This window comes from Mirounga angustirostris, unplaced genomic scaffold (genome assembly GCF_029215605.1).
Source record: "Mirounga angustirostris isolate CCGP_5_RB_7025 unplaced genomic scaffold, mMirAng1.0.hap1 SCAF_6, whole genome shotgun sequence".
NCBI classification, from domain to species: Eukaryota; Metazoa; Chordata; class Mammalia; order Carnivora; family Phocidae; genus Mirounga; species Mirounga angustirostris.
This window is the reverse complement of record NW_026991714.1, coordinates 57497894-57515535: the sequence shown is the minus strand read 5'-3', so window position 1 is coordinate 57515535 and position 17642 is coordinate 57497894. Positions and strand designations below refer to the sequence as shown.

Sequence of the window (17642 nt, the reverse complement as noted above, 5' to 3'; positions counted from 1 at the left end):
CTTCCTCCACACGACCCCAGCATGTGCAGGCTTTAGGTCTTTGCTTCAGGATCTGTCACAGTTCTGTCCTAACACCCTAGCCGTGCCTGCTCACCTGCCGTGGTGGGGTAAGAACTGCTTTATGGGGGCAGCTTTGGAGAGCTGGAACAAGCCCCTGCTCCATCCTACAGCTACTGGCTTTGAGCTCTGGGTTTACAATTTATCATTACTTTAAACAGAAAACTCTTAGCTTTTGGAGTTGCCTGTGCCGAGACCCATGGTGCCCTGCTTGGGCATCTGTGGAGTAATACTGTCCGGTGGCAGAAGAAGGCATAACCCACAAGGCTGTCCTTTCTAGCACCACACTGCAGAGAGATAAATCCCTTGAGTGAGCCACACTTCAAACACTTCAAAAAAGTTGACACTTTGGATCCCTTTGTCCAAGGCAGAAATGCTGGGCTTGTTTTTAGACTGAAGAACTTGGGACAAGTTGTGTTGTCAACACCCATTGGAAGTTATCCGGGTAAATAAATATATACACATTCTCCTAGTCAATTTGAAAGCTAGGTAAGGGGATATTTGGCATCAGCCCAGGGAGCAGGAAAGAGCAAAATTATACAAACTGGAATTACAAATTGATCTAGAAAACACTAGCCTCTTTCTTTGGTCTATAATTATAGACTATGTTTGCTACTCTGACCGGTGACAAGGAACAAATAGGTTCCCAAACAGGTCCAGCAGCCTTGGATGTGATGAGAAGTTATTGTGATAGAGGGAAAGAGTCCTGCAACAAGAGTCAGTAGATCTCAGCTCTAGGGGTGACACTCTCACGAAATAGCTGCATAACTTTGGACAAGGGACTTCCTTGTTCTATAGTTCTGTTTGTTTCTTCCTGCCAAAAGAGGGGTGTAGATGCATTGGCTTGATGAGCTGTGAGGTCCCTCCCAGAGAGAATATTCTAGCCTTTTCATGAATTTTGTACATTCGTTTCCTTCTACGTGCTGCCTGCTGCATTCCAAACTTGTTCGTGACAGCCCAGGCTCATCTGAAGTCAGAAACGGGGACCAGAGCGCCCCCTCCCCCCCAAGCTCCCCTCCAGCCCCAGGAGTCTTGAGGTGTTGTGTTTGGCTGCCAGGCTCACCAGCAGGAATACGGACATCTCTTGCCGTACCGACAGCAGTAAAACTGCCATTCCCGATCCAGCACGGACTCAAAGTAGCGGCTCTGGAACCCTGCCACCAGCCCGTTGTTGGAGCACGTCTGGTACCTGAAGAGAAGAGAACAAGTGAACTAACGGCAAGAACACCCAAGACCCCAGCTCCCACAGCTCCTGAGCCAGGCCGTGCTTTGACTGACCTAGGTTCCTGACAATTTATGCCTCTTGTTTTAGAGAAGGAGGGGAGGGGCAGAAGGAGAGGGCAAATCTTAAGCAGGTTCCGTGCCCAGCACGCAGCCCCATGTGGGGCTCGGACCCAGGACCCTGAGATCATGACCTGAGCCGAAATCAAGAGTCGGACGCTTAACTGACTGGGCTACGCAGGTGCCCTAGTTGCTTCCATTTTACTGCAAATAATAAAGACTTGCTATATTTGTGGAAATAACATGCTCACCATTAAAATTCAAATGATTCAGAATATTTCAGCTGAAGGAAATTGGGGAGCGCAGCTCCTGGTAGACGTCTATGAATTTATAGTTAGAAGCAAGCATAAATGGATGGATATAGAGGCATCTAGACTTTTACAAATGCAAGATTGTATTATTTATGCTACTTACAAGAGAATACACTTTATTTTACTTAAATTTAAAATAAAAAGAAGACAGAGAAACACAATGATTTGATGCACTTCAAACAACATTTCTTTTGCTCAAGAGCAGAGCCCTGGGAGTTTGCACGGGGCACTCATTCACTCAAGCCCCACGTACCTGCAAAGCCCAGGTGGGCACGGCACTTGGTCCAGGGCACCCGGTGGGAAGCTGGGACCACATCCCCAGGTTCTCACCACTTACCCAGGAATCTTCTTACTGCCCACTCGACTGTAAGCTCTACATGGTCGGGGCGGGTTTTGCTTGGATTTATCCTCAGTGCCCACAGTGGGTCCTGGCATATGGAAGCACTCCTTACAGGGTGGTGACAGGAAAACTGACCTCAAATTCCCTGTAGGGGTCTTTTTCCTGTCTTATATGCTCTGTTCTAATTCTTCAAAGAAGGTGACCCCTCCTCTCTGGTCCACAGACCCTCCCTGCGGCCATGGGCATTGTCACTCTTTCTTTCTAGCTGGGCTGCTGATGCCTCTGGGGGTCAGCCCCTTTTATCTTCACAGCACCTTCCTAACTAAGCATTGGCTTTAGACAGTGTGATCATTTCTTCCTTTGTCCCACCTCCAGTACTACTTTCTCCCATCCCTGCCCCAAATCCCACCAGTGCCCAAAGTTTGCCACTTTCTGCTGGATGATGACGATGCTGTTGTCCACCCGGGCTTATGCGGGGTGGGGGTCTCTCACAAGTCCTTCCAAAACCAGTCCTTAGCTCCATCAGGTTCTCTGCATGTCCCTCCTCCCACCCCCCAGCCATTGATCATGCTCCCTCTCATGAGTGAGCAGAACAGGCGGCTGCCTATGTGTCATGGCTTGAAAACTTCTGGAACACAATCCCGTTTTCCAAGTACAGATAAGTTCCCCAGAAATATAACAGATAAAGTAAGAATAATTGCTCTGTGCTGATGGGTGACAGGGACCTTGCTGACACACAAACTGTAGAACCATCGGTGGTTTCTTTGTAATTGCCAGAAATGATCTTGTGGATCTGATGAAACTAGATATTAAATATATTCGATGGCTCTGATTGGAAGGCATCTGTCCTTTTCATTCATTTATTATTCATTTATTTATTCATGCATACCTACACTCAAATATGCATGTGTTTATTTGTTCATCCACTCAACAAGCTTGTACCCAGCAATTCTTCTGTATCAATCACCACGCTTCCATGCTGAGGGCAGTGAGGGATGGGCTTAGTATTTGGCCAGTCACACGTATTAGCCGTATTAGCCCGAGGTGCCTGTCCCTGGGACTTGTAAGAGGTTCTGACGGACCCTAGAGAGCTCAGCTACGGCAGATCAGGAATGCAGATTAAAATGTGCCTTGAGACCCATGCCCTTGACGTCCTAGCCTTCTTTGCTCTACCACTGCTCACAGCTCACCAGGAGTGGTGCCACTTTGGAAAACACCTGGCACATTTGGGAATGTGATTGGAATGGAGTGTTCGGGTCCGGGACGGTGGATAGTCCAAGATAGTCTATTATATCCTAATTCTAGCAGTGTGAGTGAGAGCTGTTCAAGAGAAAGCACTAAAAGTTGTAAACAAAGCTTCTGTGATCTTCCTTCTTACCATCATGACAGTTCTGGCTTCCTCTGAAACAGTCCTTTCAAAACCGAGCCAGGTTGCAGTTTCCCTATGGTTCTTCTTCCAATTGTATGGGTTTGTCCTGTGCACTCGGATCACCACAGGGGACAGTGTTCCCAGGGTGGTAAGTTCCCTTAAGTAAAAATACATGTAACAAGATAAGCTGGCCTGTTTCATGGGGTACCAGTTCTGAAGGAAATCCAAGTTCTGTGAATTCCCTGCTGGCTGTCAGCCAGGTGGCCTGCCCCACGATCCTGTGTGGGGAGTGTGTGTGTCACTCCCTCACACACCACCTCAGATAATGCTGCCCTGCGAAGATTAGAAAACCAAGCAGAACTCTCTTCCAGCTTCTGTCCCACGGCCATCCCATTTTGGTAGAGTACTGGAGTTTGGTAGTGCATGTGGCCAGGACAATGAAATCCAGAATTGGATTTTTGTTGGGGTACATTTTCACACTCATGTGGGGATCAGTAGAGCAGAATGGCTAAGAGCATGGACTGTGCTGCTGGACTGGCTGTGTCACCTTGGGCAGGCTTCATACTCTCTATTGGCCTCAGTTTTCTCATTTGTAAAATGGGCATAATAATGGCACATACTTATTTAAGTTATTGTGAAGACCAAATAAGACAATGCATATATATTCTGGTGCTTAATAAATTCTTTATTATTGTCATCATACTTTCATTTTGCCTACTCGACAATTGTGAGTGTACTTGGCCAAAGCTGCCTTGGCTCCCCAGTCTCCAGTCAGAGCAAAGCTGGTGGACTCCAGTGTATTCCCTGAGCTGTTGTTTCCCTAAAACCAAGCACGGAGGTTGGCTGTCTTGGTTGCTGACACACACCCACTTTGTAGCATAGATACTTGAGTGGATAGTAAAGTCCTTAAGGGAAAAGATCACTCAATTTTCAGTTTGAATTCCCCATGGGGCCTGACAAGGCAGGTCTAGCAGATGTTTAACAGAAGAACGAATGAACGGATGACTGGTCAGGCGTCCTCCAACACCAGAGGCAGAGTTGACATTGAAGAGCCCATCACTCAGATCCAGAAAGGGCCCTGACATTCCCCCCCAGAAGTTTCCAGGATCTGGAGTGAGTGATGGTCTCCCCACATCCACTTTTTCCCTCAGGAACCAAGCCTGCTCAGGCTGAGGGCGTGAAATGAGCAGAGCTTTGGGCTTTCCTCCCCTCCATTCTTGTCCCTTTCAATCAACTTTTTGTAAAAGCACCTTATTTGGCGAGACTCACTTAGACATTTGGCCACATCTGCAGGATCACAAACATGGGAACAGGCAGGAGAGAAGAGGGGTGAGGGCAGCTGTGAACACGAGGGGCGTGGGGGAGCAGGAGAGGGCTGGCATCACTGACAGGATTCAAACTCAATTTTTAAAAAGTGGCCAGTGATGAAAAGACACACCGAAGGCTCTGCTCCACTTCTCAGCACCGGCTTGATGCTCCTGAATGGGCCTGCAGAAGAGTATGGACCCAAGACTGCAGGCTTCTGGGTGGATTGTGATGGGACCCCAGAGGAGCCGTGGGCACGGACTCCCTGAGAACATCCCTTCGGAATCTGAGTCCTTGGATGCCCTGCTTCAGAAGCTGTCTACTCCCCATTTCAGAAGGCAGACTTTCTTTCTCACCATCCCTTTGAAGGCTGAAGGCTCAATTTTGTTTCACAAACTGGATCATTGTTGGTCCTGCCCCACCTGACAGAAGAAACTTTCTAGAAGGCAAATCACAAGGCAGTTAGTTATCCCTTCCCTGACAATATTCAGGGACCTTCTCTGGGAGGGTGGCCTTTTGAAAGTGGCTTATCTTGGGACCGTGCCCCGGAAAGCAAAGACAGAAAACCTTCTCCTGTGTCAGCAGCAGTAAAACAAAGAAGCGACAGGGTGGAGACGAAGAGCTGTTGTTGAGGAAGCAGCAGACCCAAGTTCTGTCCCCGCCCTGTCATTACCACACTGTGTGGAGCCTTATTTAAGTCACTCTTGGCCAAGATGGAAACAGGAAGAGCAGGATCCAAATGCATTTTTCTGAGGCCAAAACTCTGTACATGAGCTATCAGGGGCACAAAGAATTGGTCGAAGACTGTCTTCTGCTTCTGGTCCATTCTCTGGCCAGACTTTCTCTCTGTCTCCTGTAGTCTTCACTGGGTCCAGGCTCTTGGTCAGGCCAAGTGATGGGGGTGGGGACTGGAAGGTGTGCATATGTCTGGTCTTGTTGGTGAACTCTTCTATGGAGTTTTAGTCCCTCCTTCCAGTCTTTGCTGGTTTTGGTCCAAACTTATAAAAAGTTCAAACTTATGGCGATGGGTCTGGTGTAGAACAGGGTAAAGCAGGGCCATCTTGGTCAAGCTTTCATAGTCACATCAAATGGATGGGCTGGTTGTTCTGGTCTCTTTCCTCCCAGTTCCACAGACATGCAAGGTGCTCCAGGCCTGTTAGCCAGTCTCCAACCACACAGCAGAGATGGAATAAGAGCTCTCAGCACTGGGGAGACCATGTGACACAGCCTCCATGACTCCCCCCATTTTTCCCCCAGTCCAGCTTGATGAGGGCTTAAGTTCCACCAAGACAGATTCATTATTTTAGAATAAAGCTTTGAGTCCTGTTAATTCTCTTCTCCCCAGATTAATCCTTTGAGTTGCTCTAAGGCATTTATAACATAGAGCACAGGGTTTTAGAATGTTCATTAACTCTTCCAATAAACCCTCATCAGAACCTTCTCTCTGCCTGGTACGATACTTGGTCTGGAATTCTTTCCAGAGGGCTATACGAGTTAGCACGGGCTATGGCAATACAGGGATTGGAGAGAAGAAGTAGACTGGCACTCCAGCCAGAGAAGAGGAGCAAGAGACTGGGTGGGGACATTGGGACAGGGAAGTGGCAAGAGGCAGAGACAAACCCAGTTTGGGGGCAAGGTGCAATAGTGCAGAATTTCTGGAGGTAAGCGCTGCACTGCTGAGCGCTGGGCTTTCTGCCACTCAGGTGGGGACGTGAACAATCATCTGAATAGCGCTGCGCTGAAGGCAGTCTCTTCTCTGCCTGCCCGCATCTGAGGAAGAGTCCTTCTGCCTTCCGTGCATCTGGTTTCAAGTCTGCCTGCCTGTCTACCAGGTTTCCAGATGGTGACGCACAAATGGGCTGCCGAATACCTTCTCTGGATTAAAAAAAAAAACAAAAAAAACCCAACATAGCAGGACAGAGAGAGAAAAACAAATTCACCCCAAAATACCAACTCCTGCCCCATTTTGGAAAAATACAAGCAGTAGAGACTATCCCAAAGGTGTCTGAGAAGATCCGGATTATCTTATGTGACGTATTAATGTCTTGAGATCAGTTATGGCCTGAGAGCAAATGCAGGTCATGCGGGGATCTCAGCCTCAGCCACAGGAACCCATGAACATCAATTATCACAATATTTGTTAACCCAGAGATCTAATGCTGCCTCAATGTCTATCTGAAAATGTGACCGATATTCAAGACACTCATAATGTATGCTTAGATATTTATAGATCATAACTGAATTATATGTTCCCCAAACAAAGTGGTACACATCAGGGGCCTTTGTAATGTAGCAATTTATATTTGAGCTCCAGCTTTAAAATGGACTGTGTGATATGTATCTCTTTGAGTTTCAGTTTCTACAGGGTAGTCATAAGAGTGAAAATAAATAACTTTTGTCAGGGACCTACCGCATGCCAGGTGTTGTGCTCAGCACTCTAACCCGGGCTCATTATTTCAGTCTTCAAAACAATCTCATGAAATGGGCTCGCATAACCAGTTCTCACCACCACCAGCGTGTGACACATAAGGAAACTTGGGTTTAGAGACGTTATGTGATTCTCTCAAGGACGCACAGTCAGTAATGCCTATATATTATCTCATTTACCTCTCACTACACGTCTGTCTTTGTAGAGGTAGAAACTGGGGCTTGGAAGGTTGACATAACTTCCATCAGAAGGAGTGGGGTGGCATTTTGAGAACTGTCCTGTTTGACTGCAAAAGTTATCTTTCCATTACTTCAAGATAACTTGAAGAAACACACACACACGGTGCACACACACATGCACAGAGGAAGATATCCTAACTCTGGGAAATCTCTTATTTATTGGGAAGATTATGTCTGGCCGGTACCCCCACAGAAGCAAATCCCCTACCGGGATTAGTGAAACTTTGCCAATCTTATCAGCACAGCCAAGAGCCATTTTTGCAAAACTCAAGTTCCCCCAGACACCTGATTCCTAGTACTTAGAAGAAGAGTGACCTCGATGGGGAGTGGGCAAGAATCGTGGAGCTGCCATAACCCTTCTCCCACACTCGCCTTCTTGCCCTCAGAAGTCACTCTTACGTGGATGTGATATCTTCTTTAGCCCAGCTTTATCCAAGAACAGAAACGACACCAGCATTTCACATCGGCCAGCACTGGGGTATCAGAATGTCTGGCTTGGGCCCTGTCCTCTACTGCTCACCAGCTCCCAGGGGGCAAGTCTCCCAGTGCTCTGAGCCACAGTCCCTCATCTGTAAAACAGAGAAATAGTAGTGCCTGCCTCCTGGTAGCACCATGAAGATCAAATAAGATTAGACTACGAGTAACTCAAGGGCATAGACTGTATGTCATTCATCTTCATGATCCTGGAGTCTGGCAAAATTTGTGATAATAAGCATTTGGTAGTGAATAAATGAGCAAAGGAACGTATAAATGGGGAATGCTTATAAACTACCAAGCACCGCAGAAATTAGGCCTAGGGTAATAGCACCTACACGGAATGCACCTATTTCATGGGTTTTTCAATTGCAGACTCTCTTGGCCTTCATTCCTCATCTACGATGCAAGGACATTGTTATGGATTTTTTTCCAGGCCCCTCCTGGCGCTAAGCTTCTTTGATTCTGTTGCTGTTTGCCTTTTAAACTACCAGTATGTACTCTACTAGCCGGCATCCTTACTTTTAAAAATCTTTTTAGTTTGAAGTGATTTTAGATTTACAGAAGAGTTGTTTCCCTGATCTTATCTTTCAGAACTCTGGTTCCTTGATCAACCCTAAGGAATTATCACTGGTACAACCCTTAACTCCAGACTTTGTTTGGATTTCATGTTTTCTCACTAATGACCTTTTTTTGTTCCAAGATCCAAACCAGAATACCATGTGGCATTTGGCCCAAGTGGCTTTTGAGATAAAGAGCTCACTATTGCATTTTTGAAATTATTGGGACAGTAAGATTTGGGGGATAGTAGGATGGAAATCTAATTAAGAATTCATCCTGGGCGCCTGGGTGGCTCAGTTGGTTGGGCGACTGCCTTCGGCTCAGGTCATGATCCTGGAGTCCCGGGATCGAGTCCCGCGTTGGGCTCCCTGCTCATGGGGGAGTCTGCCTCTCTCTCTGACCCTCCCCTCTCTCGTGCTCTCTCTCTATCTCGTTCTCTCTCTCAAATAAATAAAATCTTAAAAAAAAAAAAAGAATTCATCCTGAGGTAAGTGTGTCCAACATCCTCTGTGCATGTTATAGAGAACTTCAGGAAGTCTCAGAAGACCATCCTGCAGGGCAGCAAATGCAGCTAGCCAAAATGAGAGGTGAACAATAAAGCTGGGCCCTATATTATAGGTAATGGGATCCTGAAAACCAAAAATATGAACAAAATGGTTTCCCCTGCTGGAAAATCTGCAGGCTTCTTTGTTGAGTGTGGTGGGGGGTGGAACACTGACTGGGATTTGAATTACCCAAAGCACGCACTAGTCTGATTTAGTCTTGCATACATATTTAGTGGTCCTACTATGCACCGACATTATTCTAGGCCCTGGAGAATATCCTATGCAGCGTCAAATAAGACAAAGTCCCTACATTTGTTAAGCCTGTTTTGAAGGAGACAAACACTGTACAAATACAAATCAGCTAATGACAGGTGCACCACAGCAAACATAAAGCAGGTTGGGGGGTAGAGGGTGGGAAACTTGGGTTCAGACAAGGTGGTCTGAAAAAGACTCTCAGAGGAGGGGTGGCTCTGTGTGTCCTGAGTGCTTAGAACCATGAATCAGGGGCATTGCTCTGTACGACACAGAGTCCTGCTCTCCAGTAGAGTCAGATTATGGCAAACTGAGTTTCTGCCCTCTATTCTCAGCTTCAGATTGACCTTAATGCTAACACAGGTCTTGGGACAGTTTTCCTTTCTCCTCTTCTCCGTCACATGACTGGCCTTTGGTGAATTCATAAATTTAAATTGTCAGCTGTGAGAGAAGCTGCCATTTAAAAACACCTTCCTGAGATCCTTTGAAACCCAGGGCCCTCCCCGGGGGCTGGGGGGACGGGGGAAGCAGGTGCCAACAAACAGAATGCTGTTCTTTTGAATTCAGGCTCCATGTAAATCTGGCTTGCCCCAAAACCAGCCTCATCAAGTTCCAGATTCATTAAACCTTTATTGACCGCCTGTGATGTGCCAGGCATTTCTTTACATTGAGATTTAGAGTCCCGCCTCTATACATTTCTCCTGCACGCACACAGTGACACCCCCTATTGTGAGGCGGGTGCCGCACCCTCCTTTTTTTCCGGAATGAGGAATCAAATGCTTGGGACCACAGGGCTAAGAGATGATAGAAACAGGAGCTGTGAATCGAGATTTCCTGGTTCTAAGACCAGAGCTCCGTCTACCACATGACAGCTCAGCCTCACTAGCAAATTCCAGCTTCCATTTTGCTCCACACAGGACTCACATGTCCTCTAGCCTGTGCCACGTCGAGTTAGAGATTCCCTGAGAACAACCGAGGCATGCCCTGAAATGGCAAAGTGCCACTCTTGGGACTCAGGGAAAGCCTCCTGGTGGCCATTAATAGGGGAGCCGGCTTGCACACTCCAGAATATGGCCCCTGAAGAGGTGGCTTTCTACAGAGAAACTATAGCGAACAGCAGTGTTATGAGCCACCCAGCCCATGCTTGGAACACCTTTTATTTTATTGATTTATTTTAAAAGATTTTATTTCTTTATTTGAGAGAGAGTGAGCAGGAGGGAGAGGGAGAGAATCTGAAGCAGACTCCGTGCTGAGTGCAGAGCCCGATGCGGGGCTCGATTGCAGCACCCCGAGATCATGGCCTGAGCTGAAGCCAAGAGTCCGACGCTTAACAGACTGAGCCACCCAGGCACCCCATGGAGCACCTTTTAAATCTGTGCTTCAGTTAGCCTGTGTCTTTAGTAGGTCCTATATATCGTTGTCAAATCTGTGTTTTAGACTCCTCCTCCCTCTTAAAATAAACCTGCAAGCTGATTCACTTATACAAGGCAGCCAAATTCACAAAACCGTCCACAGCTCTTCCCCCAGAGCAGATTACAAGCTTGCAGCCCATGGGAAGTGTAACTGCCCCTCACTCAGCCTATGAGCAAATTCTTTCCTTCCAGATTTTTCACTGGGACTGAAGTCTAAACTCAAAGCAATAATCATCTAAAAAAGTGCTTCTGGGGTAATTGGTATCAGACCTGGGGCAGTTGAGTTTTACCATAAAGGAACTGTTTTTCATGTTTGTGCATTTTTCACTCTGTGATTAGCAGAGTAGGAGGCAACAGGGGGTGGAAAGGGAGAAGGAAAATCGTTTGAGTCAGCACAGCCCAAAATGTGGAGGAAGAGGGTGGAAGAGTGATCTTACCCGTCAGCCTCTTATTGGACTCCCATTGGCCAAAAAAAAAAACCATCTCATGTCCACTCCCTTCCTCTTTTGCTTTGCTTCAAACAGTCTGGGAGTTAATGACAAACCAGATGCAAGTTGGCAAGTTTAAAACTAAACATCATTTGCCTTCTCTCCCTAGCAGGGATAAACACAAGGATCAACAGAATGCAAGAAAAATCCAAATGCATTTTCAAGGCCAAACAGAGCATGCGGTATTGGAGTTGTGGATTCTTCTGAGATCACGTAGTGTGACCACTCATTTTCCAGATGAGGTAGGAGCCTAGAGAGTTGAATCCCTGGGGCAAGGTCACGTGGCCTTTAGAAGCTGGGTCCGAATCCAGGCCTTCTGACTCCAAGCCCAAGGCTCTTCCTTTGGGGTTAAGAAATCATCTCTGAGCGCTGTTTTACTATATGGCTCAAAAAAGGGGCATTAGAAAGGGGCCCCGCCCATATAACGGCCCCCTAGATGGATGGACTAAGGTGGTGCTGTGCTCCATGCCAGGCAATGGGCCTGGCTAAGGGGATCTTTGAGGTAAGCCTGGACTCTGAGTTGGTCACCTTTCAGAAGGAGTTTTGAATAATTAAATCTGCTCACCAGAGGCAGTGGGGTAGAGAAGGGAGGCCCAGTAAAGGGCCCCACCTGCAGCTGCTTATTTGACCCACTCCCCATTCCTTCCACAAGCTGAGCCCCTCCTCAGCCACAGTAACCAAGCTGGTCCCCAAACCTCCCGGGCTCGGCTTCCACTATGACCTTGCAGATCCCATCCTCCCAGGATGAACCACTTCCCTGAGTCCAGTCCCGGCCCCTGGCTGGGCCAATGGCCCACATCAGGCGGGGGCAGCAGGCTCTCGAGAAGCTCATCACTGTGGCCAAGGACATACAATTTGGAGTTAAGACTCACTAGATCCAAATCCTGCCTTTACCACTTTTGGGCTGAGGAAACATTTGGGTCTCTAGACCACAATTTGTCTACCTATAAAATGACTTATAGATTTGTTTTGAGCATTAATGAGATAATCCATATAAAGCATCAGCATGGTGCTACCTCAGGATAAACACTCAATAAATGGCAGTTGTTTTGACTACTCAGAAGTCCCCTCTCTTGCCCGGTTCCTGCACACACGCGTCAGTGTCTTTCCCTCCCGGGGTCTCATCATGGTTCAGTCTGCTGATTGTGCGGTCCCCCAGAGTTTGACCACCCCAACCCACTCTCCACCATGCGCTGCTGGAACCCTCACAGAGTCCTGCTCTCCAGAAAACCCAGCGGCAGCGGGGCTTCCTCCTCACTGGACCTGCCTCCCCCAGAGCCCACGTCCCCCATCCCACCCCCCAGGGGTCCTGCCTTCCCATCCAGTCTGCATGAATAGCCAGCCTCACAGGCAGTAGTACTGGGATGGGATCCTGACCGAGGTCTGGGGCTGGGACTGTCACACCCCACAGCCAAGCACCAGCTTGGACCATTTCCATGCCATTGACTGTGGCAGAGCCCAGTCAGGCCAGAACAGCACTTCTCCCTAAAAGTCTTCAGTAAACTATTTTCTGGCAGTGAAACCTACTTTAAATTCAGACAGAGAGAAGGACCTCAGTTCCTATAACCAAGAGAGCACCTTTTAGCAGGGCAGTAGAGAGGTATTTCATTTCCCTTCTCCTTGCCTAAATTTCTTTGTCCCCTCTCCCCCATTCAGTTGTTTTAAATCTGCATTTCTCAAACTGTCCACGGTGAGGGTCCAGTCATTTATTGTCCCCAAACTCTTGTGGACCAATACCTTTGCAAAATAGTAAAAATAAATTACTACAAAACGAAAATGCCATTTGGACATCACAACACTGTAAAGTGTCTTAAAAACCCTCAATTCCTGTACTGATCTTTTTGCGGGCTAGTAAACATTTCGCAGACCCACGGTAGTTCCTGGACGAAATTGAGAGGAGGGCTGCCTCTGGAAGGAACGGAACCACAGAGGAGCCCATCTGCCGTGGGCACTCCCCATCCTGGGTTTCTGTCCTGTCATGTAGGCTGCTGAGCAGCCAGCCCTGCCCCAGCCGCCCCGAGAATGAGTTCCTGGCCCCATCTCTGGAGGCTGGGGTCAAGCGGCCCCCAGGGGACAAATGTGCCGTCATGGCCGTGCCCCCCATCCAAGAGTGCAGGCTGCCCTTACCACTCCATTCCAGCTCTGTTGATTTCCTCCCACCAGCACTCCGTGGGCTCCCCGAGGTTCTGTGGCGTGGGCATGCAAGCGTAATTCCACTGTCTGTCCGAGCCTTCATTCTTGTTGAAGATGCTCCTCACGGCCACCACCACCTGCCCATGGGGACACTGGTAGCTGAAGCCCTGCCGGTTCAGATTCACCCACCCGTCATCACTGTAGTCGTGGTACTGCTGGTAAGGATACCCGTAGTCTCCGTACTGGCCCCAGGCCACGGTGACCAGCGGCAGAAGCACCCAGAGCAGAGCACGGTCCATGCTGCTGGGCTTCTGGCAAACACTGTCACCCTAGGGCCGCTGGGCTGACCGTTTTGTACAGCTGCCGCTGACATGTGGCTTCCAGATGTGGGTGAGCAAGCTCCAACTGCAGTGTGTCATCGTTCAAGCAGAACTTTTCGGCGTGGAGATCCTGGCCACAAGTCCATCCAGCTCGTTTTAAGGTGGAATTCTAGGAAAATGTGAGGAACATACAAATGAAAGAAATTCCCTGGAGAAAGAATAATTCCGCGCATAGATTATAAAAGCAAACGGCTTCACAGCCCTTAGAAGCCTTCACCGGAGAGGACCGCGTGTCTGCCCCTCGTCTCTCAGGGCCTTCCCTCTCTCTGCTCCCCTCCGCCAGCAAGCCCCTGCACTTTTTTGTCCAAACTAGCCTTCCAGGACCCCACAGATACCCAGAGTGATTCCAAAACACCAAAATAATAGGATGAAGGGATAGAGTCCTTAAGATTTCTGCAGGGCTCGATGCCTGGTTTAAGTTCTCAGCCCACTGTCTTTCGACTGTGAGTGTATATACGGTGTGCCGGTTTGCAAGGCTGTTCTGTGAATTATTAAGTCACACGTGGCAGTGCTGTGGGCCCATGGGAAGGGAAGTTAGGCACCATCCCTGCACTTGAGCATCCTCCTAAGCTGCGGAAATTGGACCCAGCTACTCTACAAGCTGTGCTCTCCTCTTAAGTGTGTAATGAGTTATCTGAATAATCTGAATTCATCCTTCAGTGGTTTTTTCCTCCACGTGAGGGGTTTTCTTTTTATTGAAGTATACTGTACAGATAATAAAAGTCATCTTTTAAAATATTTAGCATACAGTCATTTAACCAGAACCGTAGCTGAGACACAGAACAGGTCCATCAACCCCCCCAAATCCCATTTATATTCCTTGGTAGTCGAATCTTCCCCAGCACCTTGTTCCTGGTAAACCCTGATCTACTCTCTGTCACTATAGCTTTCTATTTCCAGAATGTCAAGTAAATGCAACCGTACGTAAGTAGTCTTTTGTGTCCGACTCCTTTCCCTTTTAAGATTAGTCCCCGCTGAGTGGTGTTCTATGATACGGCGGTGCTATAAGTTGTTTATAAATTTACCAGTTGAAAGACAATCGTTTTTTTTTTCATTCTTATGTTAATCCCCATACATTACATCATTAGTTTTAGATGTAGTGTTCCATGATTCATTGTTTTTGCATAACACCCAGTGCTCCATACAAAATGTGCCCTCCTCAATACCCATCACCAGGTTAACCCATCCTCCCACCCCCCTCCCCTCTAGAACCCTCAGTTTGTTTTTCAGAGTCCATCGTCTCTCATGGTTCGTCTACCCCTCTGATTTCCCCCGCTTCATTCTTCCCCTCCTGCTACATTCTTCTTCTTCTTTTTTTTTTCTTAACATATATTGCATTATTTGTTTCAGAGGTACAGATCTGAGATTCAACAGTCTTGCACAATTCACAGCGCTTACCAGAGCACATACCCTCCCCAGTGTCTATCACCCAGTCACCCCATCCCTCCCACCCCACCCCCCACTCCAGCAACCCTCAGTTTGTTTCCTGTGATTAAGAATTCCTCATATCAGTGAGGTCATATGATACATGTCTTTCTCTGTTTGACTTATTTCGCTCAACATAATACCCTCCAGTTCCATCCATGTCATTGCAAATGGCAAGATCTCATTCCTTTTGATGGCTACATAATATTCCATTGTATATATATACCACCTCTTCTTTATCCATTCATCTGTCGATGGACATCTTGGCTCTTTCCACAGTTTGGTTATTGTGGACATTGCTGCTATAAACATCGGGGTGCACGTACCCTTTCGGATCCCTACTTTTGTATCTTTGGGGTAAATACCCAGTAGTGCAATTGCTGGATCATACGGTAGCTCTATTTTCAACTTTTTGAGGAACCTCCATACTGTTTTCCAGAGTGGCTGCACCAGCTTGCATTCCCACCAACAGTGTAGGAGGGTTCCCCTTTCTCCACATCCCCGCCAACATGTGTTGTTTCCTGACTTGTTAATTTTAGCCATTCTGACTGGTGTGAGGTGGTATCTCATTGAGGTTTTGATTTGGATTTCCCTGATGCTGAGCGATATTGAGCACTTTTTCATGTGTCTGTTGGCCATTTGGATGTCTTCTTTGGAAAAATGTCTGTTCATGTCTTCTGCCCATTTCTTGATTGGATTTTTTGTTCTTTGGGTGTTGAGTTTGATGAGTTCTTTATAGATTTTGGATACTAGCCCTTTATCTGATATGTCATTTGCAAATATCTTCTCCCATTCTGTCGGTTGGGAAGACAATCGTTTTTGTTGTTGTTGTTGTTGTTGTTGTTGTTTTGTCAGGTTTTGGTAATTGTGGAAAAAAAGCTGCTATAAACATCCATGTGCAGGTTTTTTCTGTGTGAACAGATTTTTATTTCATTTGGGCAAATACCTAGGAGTGGAATTGCTGGACCACAAGGTAAGCGTCTGTTTAAATTTATAAGAAACTACCTGAATTCTAAAATGGCTGAGCCATTGTGCATCCCTACCAGAAAATTACCATTTCTTTCTTTATTTTACCATTTTAATAGGGTAATAGGTTTCTAGTGGTATTTCAGTGAGCTTTTGATTTGCATTTCTCTAGTGACTAATGATTTTGAACATTTTTTTCATGTGTTTATCAGCCACCATATGTCTTCTCTGGTGATTTAGCTGTTTAGATCTTTTGAGCCCTTTGGGTGTCTCCTAAGTGCATAGTATTTCTCATTTTTCATCAGGGTTGTCCTTTAAAAAGTTTCTTTATATTGTGGTTGTAGACCAATTATCTCTTAGGCCCCTGTGAAGCTTGTTAAAATGCAGATTCCTGGGCTCCACTCCAGAACCTATTAAACCATAACCTCACAGGGGGTGCCCAAGTACCTACAGTTAAAAAAATTTTTTTTCCAGGTGATTCTTATTCAAATCAAGTTTAAGAACCACTTTTCTAAAGGAATGTGGAGCTAGGGAAAAGGAAATCACACTATAAATCTCACGCCTTGTCCAACCTATAGCACATTTACCAGATGGCATTCAAGCTAGATTAATCAAGATCACCTTGAAGGAGAAAGAACGTCCCACATGGGAAGAAAGCAGACGTGTGTGTGTGTGTATGTGCATGTGTGCGTGCGTGCGTGTGTTTTGGGCATGCAGTTTGCTTTGAGATTATGGTTACTAAAGGGAGGGGAAGAGGCTCTGGGCTGAACAGGTAAATGGGCCTCCGTTTTCTTTTTAGCATCATCTTCTCCTACCACTTTATCCCTAAGTAACTCCCCACAGCTGACAACTGGTGTCCTCCAAGCTTAGGGTGACCACTTTGATTTTTAATATGCTAGAGCACTCATTCTCAGCCCTGTCAAAAATTACCAGGCAAGAATAACCTGGGGAGCTTTTGAAAAACACCAAGGTCTGAGCCTCCTCCCCAACCCTCCAGACCAGAAGCTTTTGATCAGGGCCCAGACAACAGTAAAACTTAAAACTTTAAAACCTTTCTGTATGATTCTTACATACAGCCAACATTGAGAACCACTACTATAGAGGATTGATTGATTGATAGATTGACTGGTTGATTGATTGGTTGTCCTCCATCCCTTTTCCCTAGAGGTTTTAAGTTCTAGCATCCTGATGCTCAGGAGTTTTATCCTGCATTCTGGGTATGACGTATGAGTAATCTTAAACCTTAAGGAGCTCCCAGAGACAATGTAAGTCATTGAAGCACTTATCTTTTTTGTACATTCATTTCCCAACCATTTCCAGGCCCTGCCTGTTCCCTGTTCTGGGCAGACCTCTCCTGTCTTACAGCTTAGAGATACCATGGCTGGACTCCCTGCAATGTGCAGAAGTAAACATCTTGATAGTTTAGGCCAGTCTGGGTGTAGATTCCTGTTACTTAGAGCTGAAAGCATCCCAACTGATGCAATGGCTCAGGGGATTCCAGAAACTGCTGAGGGCTTTGAGCGAGTTGCTAGAGGCCTCACAGAGAATGGTTTTCCTGAGTGGACGTTAGGAACCTGTTTAACACATGTGCACTTTACCATGCATTTTCAACTAGGGAATCCTATTACCTTTCTCACAACCTTATAACATATATTAGTGAGGCCTTATTGGGGTTC

General features: G+C 46.8%; 1 protein-coding gene across 2 annotated transcripts in view; it reads right to left on the bottom strand.

The window, feature by feature from the left end:
• The window catches only part of DPT (dermatopontin), a 28797-nt gene extending 15259 nt beyond the window's left edge, over positions 1-13538 (bottom strand). Inside the window, exons 1-2 of one of the 2 annotated variants that reach the window (XR_010412345.1) lie at positions 13190-13538; positions 1121-1246 (exon numbers count right to left, since the gene is read on the bottom strand). Coding sequence is in view for 1 of the 2 variants with exons in the window: in XM_045877519.3 (XP_045733475.1) it covers positions 1121-1246; positions 13190-13494 (431 nt within the window). In the remaining variant the exon portion in view is untranslated. The remainder of the gene's footprint in view (positions 1-1120; positions 1247-13189) is intronic. The other variant, XM_045877519.3, reaches the window with a different exon arrangement.
• Between the last annotated feature and the right edge of the window lie 4104 nt (positions 13539-17642).